The 10606-nt window shown below is 40.3% G+C and overlaps 1 protein-coding gene across 3 annotated transcripts in view; it reads left to right on the top strand.

The window, feature by feature from the left end:
* Positions 1 to 1534: 1534 nt before the first annotated feature.
* Positions 1535 to 10606, top strand: part of MYOF (myoferlin) — a 157232-nt gene continuing 148160 nt past the window's right edge. For all 3 annotated transcript variants that reach the window (XM_058298784.2, XM_058298783.2, XM_058298782.2), the window contains exon 1: positions 1535 to 1723. In XM_058298784.2, the coding sequence (XP_058154767.1) occupies positions 1636 to 1723 (88 nt within the window). In that variant the 5' untranslated portion in view covers positions 1535 to 1635. The remainder of the gene's footprint in view (positions 1724 to 10606) is intronic.

Here is a 10606-nt window from a genome sequence, read left to right as displayed (position 1 = left end):
GGTAGATGTGATACATGGGACGTATGAGGAACTCCTGGGGTTCGTATGAGGAACTCCAGTGTTCTCTATCTTGACGTGGATGGTTTTTGTTAAGCTGTCACATTTTTGTTGCAGGCCTTTTTCTATACATATATTTCACAATAAAAAAAAGAAATAAAAGAACAGCCAAATAAAATAAAAAATATGTTTTTTGTATATATTCCCTAAAACTATCTATATGGCCACAAAATATTCTAATGTATATGACAATGGGTTCATTGGTTCTTTTCTTTATGTAAGCCTTTAAAAAACTCACTAAGACAGAAGCATTCTTGTAGGTCAACCTTATTTTTTCGATGCACTTGAAACAATTGCTAGGAGATGGCTCTGTGTGTGTTGGCTGTGTGTTCAGCAGGAAAAGGAAGACCTATGTTTCTCTGCTCTAAATTTTAGCCCTTTCCTCTGAAATGCAATGCAAACCTGGTTTAAAGGCAACTTCCGTTAATAGGAATGCTATGAAATCATGAATATACACTAATTTCTGTTGTGTACATGTATAATTTGCTGTGTGCTTTGTGTGAGGCCCCACGCTAAGATCTTTATCGTATAACAACCTTTATTTCCAATTTATGGATGAGAAAATTGAGGGAGAGATGGGTTAAGAAATTTGTGGTGAAGCAGGGACTTACATGCAGGTCAGGCTGATTACTAAAACCAGGTGATATAACCATTAAGTTATACTGTCTGAATGCATCCTTTGGGACAAAACGGGGACATTAAAAAAAAAATCTAACATCTCCAAATGTGACAAGAATGTAGAGCAACAGGAAGTCTCACACACTGCTGATGGGGAAGGTTTATGTACACAGTGGCAAGTCCACATCTCCATTTTCATTGAAGAGTGTTGGAGCAGTTGATGGACCAGGAAAACTTAGTTGCCCAGCTCACACCTCTGAAGGATTTCTGAAGGAATTCTATGGAGAATCCTTTGTAAAGCAAAATATCAGCTCTCCACACGCCGGTTCTGTAAACTCACATTCCCGTGCACTGGATTGGACTTGCTTGAAATGCGCTGTTATTCCTTTGCCATAGAGTAGGGGGCGCCCTTTAACTGGCTTTTTAGAAAAGCGATCTAAGTGGTTACTGAGTGCGTGAGTTCGAAAGCTTGAGAGAAGAAACGGCAAAGGTTAAACGAAATTTTAAAATGACTAAGTAAAGTTTTAAAACTCAACGAACATCACAAACGAATGGAAGGGGTAGCAGGAAACCAGTGAATTCGGTTTCAAGAATTAGTGCCAAAAGCATCATCGTTAGTGGTCTCCTGACCTGCCCACGTTTTTCATTAGCTCCAAATCCGTTTTGGTTTCATTTGTTTGCACATAATTATTTTTAGAGGAGGTTTTTTCTTCTCACTTCCACATTTCACGAATTCCTAAGTCCGTGTCCGCTTCACTGCGTAGAGCCGGGAGTTTGGGTGTCAGTCTACGTTCAGCCTTCAGTGAAAACTCGGTCCGCGATCCACCCCCTGGCCTCGCCCCCCCCCTTCCCTGGAGAAACCCTCCCCGGCGCTCGCAGAGCCGCGCGCCCCGCAGCTCCAGCGCCCGCGGCCTCCTAACTTCTTTCGCTGAAACTTGTTTTCTGCCTGAATTGGGAGCCATGCTTCGAGTGATTGTGGAATCTGCCAGTAATATTCCCAAAACGAAATTTGGGAAACCGGATCCTATTGTTTCTGTTATTTTTAAAGGTAAGGAAAAGTTTTCTTCTATTTCTAAAGCCCTGTTTTAGAATGTTACACTTCCTTGGGTCCCGTTGTTTTTACCTGTGCGCGTTTTGGCGACTGCTAAAACTAAAGTGTCTCCAGCCTTAGTGCAAGTTTGTTACCTGTGCAGGGCAGGAAGGAGGATCGATTTCTGTTGAAGGCATTTTATTTTCCCCAGGGCTTTGACACTCATTGAATGACCTGCTATTTTAGCTCTAACAGAATGTGATTTTAGTAAGCCCCTGGGGGAAAAATACCCTTTTATGTTAACCCCCAAATTTCAGGTATCCAAAAGGTCTGTGTTGGTTCCAAGTAAGAGTTTCGGCAGTTTTACGTGCATTTTGATTTGCTCTGCCTATGAGAAACAAATAAAAGGAGGAAGAAGAGCAAATAAGTTCTTGGAGACCCATTGCTCCATTAAACAACCAGCTGCTACTTGTATTGTCACTGACCTTCTGACACTGGGTGGGGAGGTGATGCTGTTTTGGGGGATTTGTTTATTTCATGATATTTTTTTGCCCCTTTGTAATTGTTCATCTGTAGAAAGTTGGGTCATTTTTTATTGCTCAGAGGGAAAAGAGCTCTGATGAGCACGTCTACAGTCTGAGGATCTAGTTCTGTCCTGCTGAATGTCCTTGGGCAAATGACCTCATTGCTCTGGATTTCAGTTTTCTGGTCTGGAAAGTGGATGAGGAGGCTTTAGACTAGGTCATCTTTAAGAGCCCATTCTAACTCCACTTACGTGGAGGGGGTCAGGAATGGCTAGTGTGAGGTGGCATGCTACCAGGCTTTGCAGGCAGTTGCAGCTTTGACTGGAGTGGCGTGTCTAAATCTGGCTTTGAGGACTCTCATTTTCTCTTTGTCCGTGCTCATTGGTAAAATTGCCATTTCACTTCTGGGTGGAGTGGGGGGCAGGGAGTGGCAGAGAGAGGGGAGCCTTAATGGGCGTGTGTTTCCTGACCCTGCCTGGGCTTGATTCTCTCTCCTTCCAGGAACTTTGACTACTTCTCCCTTCCAGTTTCTGGGTAATCTATGCTTCTTTCCTTTCTCTAGTCGAATTTTCTCTCCCTGTTCGCCTTCTCAAAACTCTCCCTATGAGGGTGAGCTAGAAAATAAAAGAAATGAGACCCAAAGCTACCAACATGGTTGTCTAGTAAAATAAATAAAATAAATAAATAAAAGATTTGGAGGACCAAAGTTGAACTCTTAAAGGACAATTTAAGTTGGGAATCTGAGAATCTGGTTAGTGGATAATCATGTAGTCATGTTATGTTAGCGTTTACTTACAAGTGGTTAGTTCGTTGTTTTCTAAAATTGTTTTCCTGAAAGCAGTTATATAATAGAGATAACATGAAAAGTTTTCATTTATATTGACATATAAAAGCATAAAAACAACATTAGTTTCAATCTGTTGATGTCATTATTTGAGGCAAGTCTAGATTATAAAGAAATTGGCGTTAATGCTATATGGAAATCTGACTTGTCATTTATCTGGGGTGTGTATGCATCAATCAAAACTTTTAAATGACTGGAAACATATTTCACACCATGAACTTAAACATCCAATTAAAAGTGGAAAACTTCAGTTAAATTGGGCAAATGTAGTCTATCTAAATAATATATTTACTAGATTATTTAACTGTATTCTCTTCTCGTCTTTTTGTGGTTGTACAAATTGAATGGTTGTCATTCATTCATTCATAAGCAGCATGATAGAAGAAAGAACATTGACCTTGGAGTAGGAAGATATGGGATTCTAGCTGACATAACTAAATATCTGATGACATTGTCTAACCCAGATTTATCAACATGTTTCTTAAATTTTTAAATTGTGGAATACTGGAAGCTGATCTCTTCAAGGTTCCTTTTGGCTTTAAGATTCCATGTACGAAATACCTCTGCAAGATATGGAAGGCATCATCTTAGGTGCTGGAAAGAACATAGTACAACAAATAAGGCATTTATCTTGCTTTCAAGGTGCTTTCAGTCTATCCCAGTGGCTTAAAATACTGGTGTTAGCAATCTCTTCCCAGGTGTGTTCCCCAATTTTAAGCACTGTATAAAATTAAGTAAAATTATGTTCAGACAAAACTGAGGCTACTTATGATAATGCCTTTCAGAGGGAGCATGAAGCAAAAAGATGTGCTTCGCTGTATGGAATGGGGTAGAACTTGTGGTGAACAAAATGTAAAGCACCCTAGCAGAAGATCAAGGTGGCAGCAAAGAAAGCCATATGTTTTCTGATGTGTAAATATTTTGCCTCCTGAGTACTTAAAACAGCAAGGTCAGAGCAGTCAGCAGCCCCTCTCAAACTGAGATAGTAGGAAGAATGGTCAAATGAAGGCGTGTTCATGGTGACCTTGTATAGACACTGTGAGACCCTGTTAGTCCAGAGCTACACTGTAGTTGGGAATGTTCTCTATTGACAACCAGCTGGTTCAAAGTTGACCCAAGTCTTTTGTGTTCAAACCCCTTCTGAGGCTGAACTACTCAGGGCCTGGTATGCATCAGGAGGATTTGGGATTATTGGATTCTCTACTGCAGGGGTTCTTTACAAGGGGTCTGTGAGCTTGAATTGAAATTCAAAAAGTCATTATTCTTGTAGAGATGTGTTGGTGCAGGTGTGATATATTTATTAAATAATATGCAGTATAGTGTGGACTTAGTAACGGGTCCGTGCTTTTTACCTGACTGGCAACAGAGTCCATGGAACAAAAGAGTATAATAAGAACGACTGCTCTGCTGCGTGGCTGTCATTGAAATTTAGCAGTGCAGGACTAGATTATGAAAGCCATAAAGTTGATTGGATTTTCCACATCCTTGGGGTCCATCAGGTCCCGCAAGTCAGTTCTGAATCTTAAGGCCTGCCCATGCTATGCTCTCTTGAGTTTTACACAGACAGCTAGGCTGTAAAGCTGAATCCAGCTGAGATTCGAGACAGACCTCTGAGGTCTTTCTTTAAGACTTTATCATTCTCCCAAACAAAACAGGGTTGTTTTGTTTTTGTTTTTGTTTTCAATTCTAAAAATTTAATAACATAATATTTTTAAATGATAATTTTTTTCCCTGAAGTTTGTTTTAAGAGGTATGGGGTTTGAATTTGGGACCTTGTACGTGGGAAGTAGGTGCTCAACCACTGAACTATACCCTCTCCCCAAATGGTAACAATTTTTATTACAAAAGTGATATACACTAGGAAATAAAATGTGGGTTGAGAATGGAAGCTGATGCTCAATGTATGTAGAGTTTTTAATAAGGTTTATTGTAAAAGTGTGGAAATTAATAGAGTTGATGGTAACATTATAGTGAGTATAACTAAGCACTGCTGATTTATGAATGTGATTGTGGCTAAAAGGGGTAGTCTGTGGACATAAATGCCAATTGAAAGGAAACTAGAGAATATTCTAGGGTATGTATAACAGTGATTTTCGTGGTGGATGAAGATTGTGGTTAATAGGATAAATATAAGAATATTTTTCTTTTACAAAGTGTTAAGAATATGGTGATACATGGGAAAATTACAACTAATGTAACTTACAAATGATAGTTAACAGTAATATTGTAATATTTAGGTTGGTGTAAAGGAATTGCAGTTTTGGACTGTGCATTTTAAATCATTATATCTAGGCTCAAACATATCTTTATTAATCAAAACAGGAACCATTACAGTCAAATATTTTTGCCAATGAGAAGTAAATTTGTTTATTCCTGAAGCGTAAAAATCCATGCTTCGGGATTCAATGAACTCTTGGGAAGCATTCTCTGCAAAGCAGAAAATGTGGAAGCATTTTCCCTGCAAAAAGTTGTCGAGATGCTTGAAGTGGTAGTTGGTTGGTGAGAAGTCAGGTGAATATGATGGATGAGGCAAAACTTCGTAGCCCAATTAGTTCAACTTTTGAAGCTTTGGTTGTGCGACGTGTGGTTGGGCGTTGTCATGGAAAAGAATTGGGCCCTTTCTGTTGACCAATGCCAGCTGCAGGCATTGCAGTTTTTGGTGCATCTCATCGATTTGCTGAGTGTACTTCTCAGGTGTAATGGTTTTACTGGGATTCAGAAAGTTGGAGTGGATCAGACTGGCAGCAGAACACCAAACAGTGACCATGATCATTTTTTGGTGCAAGTTGGCTTTGGGAAATGCTTTGGAACTTCTTCTTGGTCCAACGACTGAGCTGGTCATCACCAGTTATTGTATAAAATCCACTTTCATCGATTGAGAAATGGTTCATTGTTGCATAGAATAAGAGATGACACTTCAAAACGACGATTTTTTAAATTTTCAGTCAGCTCATGAGGCACCCTATTATTGAGCTTTATCATTTTTCCAATTTTCTTCCAATGCTGAATGACCGTAGAATGATTGACATTGAGTTCTTCAGCAACTTCTCATGCGTTTTAAGAGGATCCGCTTCGACGATTGCTCTCAATTTGTCGTTGCCAACTTCCGATGGTCAGCCACTATGCTTCTCATCTTCAAGGTTCTTGTCTCCTTTGCAAAACTTCTTGAATGACCACTGCACTGTATGTTCATTAGCAGTTCCTGGCCAAATGCATTGTTGATGTTGTGAGTTGTCTCTGCTGCTTTATGACCCATTTAATTGCTCGAATTTGCTTTTTGTCTAACACCATTTCCATAGTCTAAAATAAATATAAAATAAACAGCAAGTAATAAGTCATTTACAAAAAAACATAAAGTGAGAAATACACGTTAAAATGATGTATAACGTAACCACATATAAGAATGTATTCCAATATCAAACAGCAAATTTCAACAATGCAAAACTGCAATTCATTTTGCATCAACCTAATATTTTTGCAACAATGGCAAAGAAGCTATTTTATCAATTCTAAAAGACAACTATAGCGGGGTATAAAGGAGTATGGGATTTTTCCTTTTGGAATAATGAAAACACTCAAATTGACTGAGGTGATGACAACATAACTCTCTGATGAAAATGAGAGTCACTGAGTGCACACTTTGGATTGTACAAAACATGGGACAGTATAACACAGGAAATTCAGTGGTGGAAGATGGACTGTGGTTAACAGGACAAATATAAGAACCTTCTCTCATGAATTATAACAAATGTGTGATATTAATATAGAGTGTTAATATTAAGTGGGCTGGGGGGGGGGCAAATGCACCAAATGTAAGATATGGCTATAGTTAGTAGTAATATATTTCATAGTCGGTAACAAATGTTTCATAATAATGCAAGTGTTGGTGGTAGGGTGGTGTATGGGACCCTTGTATGATGAAATGAATGTTTCTTTTGTAAATTCACAACTTTTACTATACACTTATTGTTTATGTATGTTCGTGTGTGCATGATATACTACAATAAAATTCTATTGAGAGTGTATGTGGCTCAAGAAGTTGAGTACCCACCTCCCACATGGGAGGTCCCAGGTTCAGTTCCCGGTGCCTCCTAAAGAAGACAAACAAACAATGGGCAGACAATGAGAAAAAAACCAATGAGCAGACAACAAGCAAAAACAAGCAGACAATGAGCAAAAACAATGAGCAAGACAAGGAGCAAGCAATGACCAGACAACTAGCAAAAACAAACGAGGAGGGCGCAGAGGTGGCTCAAGCAGTTGAATGCCCGCCTCCCTCATGGGAGGTCCTGGGTTCTGTTTGTTTCCTGTGCCTCGCAAAGAAAAAACAGACAATGAGCAAAAACAAGGAGCAGGCAAAGAGCACAAACAGTGAGCAAAAATAGTGAGGAAACAGACAAGGGAGTCATCGCGGGGTGGGAGGAGTTAAAAAATTTTGTTAAAAAAAGTAATACACATAAAAACAAAACAAACTAACACTCCAGAAAGGATTATACAACTAAAAAGTGAAAGTTCTCACCATTCTACCCTCCCTTCTCTCCCTCTCCACTCTTACTAACTAGGGGTGTGGTTTGATTTGAACCCTCCCACACTTTCTGCTATAAGCATGTCAATTATTCTAATCTCTCCCACTTAGCAATGATGGTTCAATGGACATTCTGGAAGTGCACATCACTGTGATCGTGTGCATTTCTGAAGGACAGTTCCCGTAATTTGTGTGTGTTTTCCCTTTTCTTTTAAAGATTGTTTTGCTGTATATTGCCATGGACTTCCATTTTCCCTTCTACTCATCCCTTACTTCTGTGTCAGATCTCTTGGAAAGATGATGGAAAAGAATATATTGTTATGCCTTTACAACCTGGCAACATTACATTCATATGAAATGTTCATTTGCCTCTCTAGCAGTTTTCTCATTTTTCCCTTATAATATCATTCATTCCATCAGCCAGACTTTTCTCTCACTCCGGTCTTGTGAGGATTTTTCCTTGTGACTTGGCTCCTGCTACTGGCCAGGAGGCCACAAAATAATTGTCATGTTATCACTTATTTTTCTAGATATTTCTTGCTTCATTTGGACATGTTTTAGTGTCATCCTAGATAGTTCTAGAACCATTTCTCTCCAGTTTACCTACTTTGTAGTCTTGAGCTAACCACTTAACCTCTCTGAAAGTTCTTTTTTTCTCCTGAAAAAAATGGACCCGTAATGTCCTATCTGAAAATGAGTAAATCTGCAAAGATCGTTGAAGGCAATAGGAATCTGCCTATTTTTTTTTTTTTAGCAAACTCTAGTTTGCTATTTGCAATTTTAGAGTTGTTGTTTTTTAAATTTAGGGTCATTAACATCAAGAACTTTAAATAACCACAAAAGCACTGAGATTCCCTTTAAGAAGGGCGCAGTCTGACGGGAGAGAAGATCTGAGTCTCATTCACTTTGGCTCCTGAAGGCAACTGGTGAGTGGCCCAGGTGCTCCACAGGCTCCCACGGACAGTGGAGCCTTGTTGGCTGCTCCTAGAGAACCACTTTACTATATTTACCAAACACTCAACAAGGCAGAAGTGTTTGATCTACTGAGTCATTCCATCACTTCCTGGAGCTCAGGGCCTAGAGACTCACCACCTGAAGAAAGTGGCTCCACCCTGCTGAAGCATGGAAACTCCCAAAGCTGCGCTTCCCAGAAGCACATTCTGCAGGCTCTGGTACTTATAAAGCCACCCTTGCCTTTTAAAAAGTAATTGACTGGGCTATTTTGTTTTCCCTTCCCTCCTCCACAACATATTGTGGTATTTGGTTTGGGTTTCTTTTTAGATTGTCACTGAGCTTCTCCATTCCTCTGAGAGATGGTCCTGCTAAGAAACCATGTGACTTTTATATTCTTGGCAACACCTAGCACATTACTGATGTCGAATACACATTTTAAATGCTGACCATGGAAGCAACAAGCTGGCAGGAGATTTGAGGCATCTTGGTGCCAAGAAGTCATTCATTCTTGGTCTTGAAAGGACCATGGGGAGTTGCCCACTCTCCCTTCTTTCAATTAGAATTACACTTAATATTCTCTCAGGTGCTTTGCAGATGAGGCTTGGCAAAAGGCCATTTCATACATTCATGAATGCTGAGTGTAACCAATTCCTAGCACCTGCTACCTGGAGGCAATTTGGTGCCTTAGCACTTTTTACCTTCCTGCTCCTGGCAAGGAAAATGTGAAGCCAACACATTTTTTTAAAGAGTTTTTATTTTGAAAATTCATATGTAAAATGCCAGTGTTTTGTAATGCATACAGTTAGAATGCCGTGATATGACAATGTTCACCTTGCCCACTGCATTCCTGTTGACCAGGAGTGTGTTTTGAGGGGGTCTGAGTACAATTCTCACCCAGAAATAGCTGCTTGGACACCAAGCACTTTAAGCCTTGTCAGCTAACTTCTTATCCCGCCTTTAGGGTGGAAAGGCCTGGGGCATTGGAGCCAGGGAGGGCTGAGCAAGGTCCTAATTCTCACTGTAACTTCTATGTGCCCTTAATCAAATGATTTAAAATCTCCAGCTTCTGAATCCACATAACTCCTCCTACCTGGCAGGGTTATCTGAGGAGACTAGATCTGTGAAACTGCACACGTGAATCCCTAAATTCCCTCCCCAATTTGATTTTAATTACTTTTATGGAGCACTACAATGCATCAGACAGTATGCCAGGAACGAGTGCTACAAAAATATACATAATATGTCTTGGTCTTCTAGGTCCAAGAGACCAACTAGTTAGAACATACGATAGAAATGAGATACAAACCGGAATAGACAAGCCAAAGATTCTAATGCAAGAGCTGACATAAGAGTAAAAGGATTCATTGAGAAGGGTCATTTGACTTGTCTTAAAGGATGAGTAGAAATATGACAGAAATGGTGGGAAGAAAGACGTTCCAGACTTTGGAACATAACCGAAGGCCAGGGAGCGTTGGAGCTGTGAGGTGAGGTTGAGGAGGGCTTGGGCTTTACTCACAGCCCAGTGGGGAGCCACCAGCAAGGTGAAGGACAGGCTAGGACTAATCTAGCTAGAGCAGGGTTCTTACGCTTTTTTGTTCCATGGACCCCTTTGCCAGTCAGGTGAAAACCATGGACCCCTTACTAAGTCCACACCATACTCTGTATTATTTAATACATATATCACACCTGCACCAACACATTCCCAAAAGAAGAATGTTTTTTAAAAATTTCAACTCAAGCTCATGGACCCGGGTTAACAACCCCTGAGTTAGAGGGCTTGCTGGCTGAGGTAAATGTTTTCCAGGACGGAAGATTGGAATCGGAAGGAAGAAACGAATATGAAAGATACTCATAAAACCATGCTGGGCAGGCTAATTGGGCCTCACCCCTCACACTCAGGCTTTCCTCTCAGCCAGGAGTGTCTGTCCTGTGGGTGAGTGCATAGGTGCCGTGTCTCCATAGGAGGCCAGCCTGAGAGCATTAGCTCCTGAGCAACGGGACAGAGAGCGGTAACTGGGAAATAGAAGAAAGGCATAGAAATAGAAAATGATGTG

The sequence above is a fragment of the Dasypus novemcinctus genome, chromosome 6 (genome assembly GCF_030445035.2).
Source record: "Dasypus novemcinctus isolate mDasNov1 chromosome 6, mDasNov1.1.hap2, whole genome shotgun sequence".
Lineage (NCBI taxonomy): Eukaryota > Metazoa > Chordata > Mammalia > Cingulata > Dasypodidae > Dasypus > Dasypus novemcinctus.
Note: the sequence above shows the minus strand (reverse complement) of the source record. Positions and strands in the feature narration are given on the sequence as shown.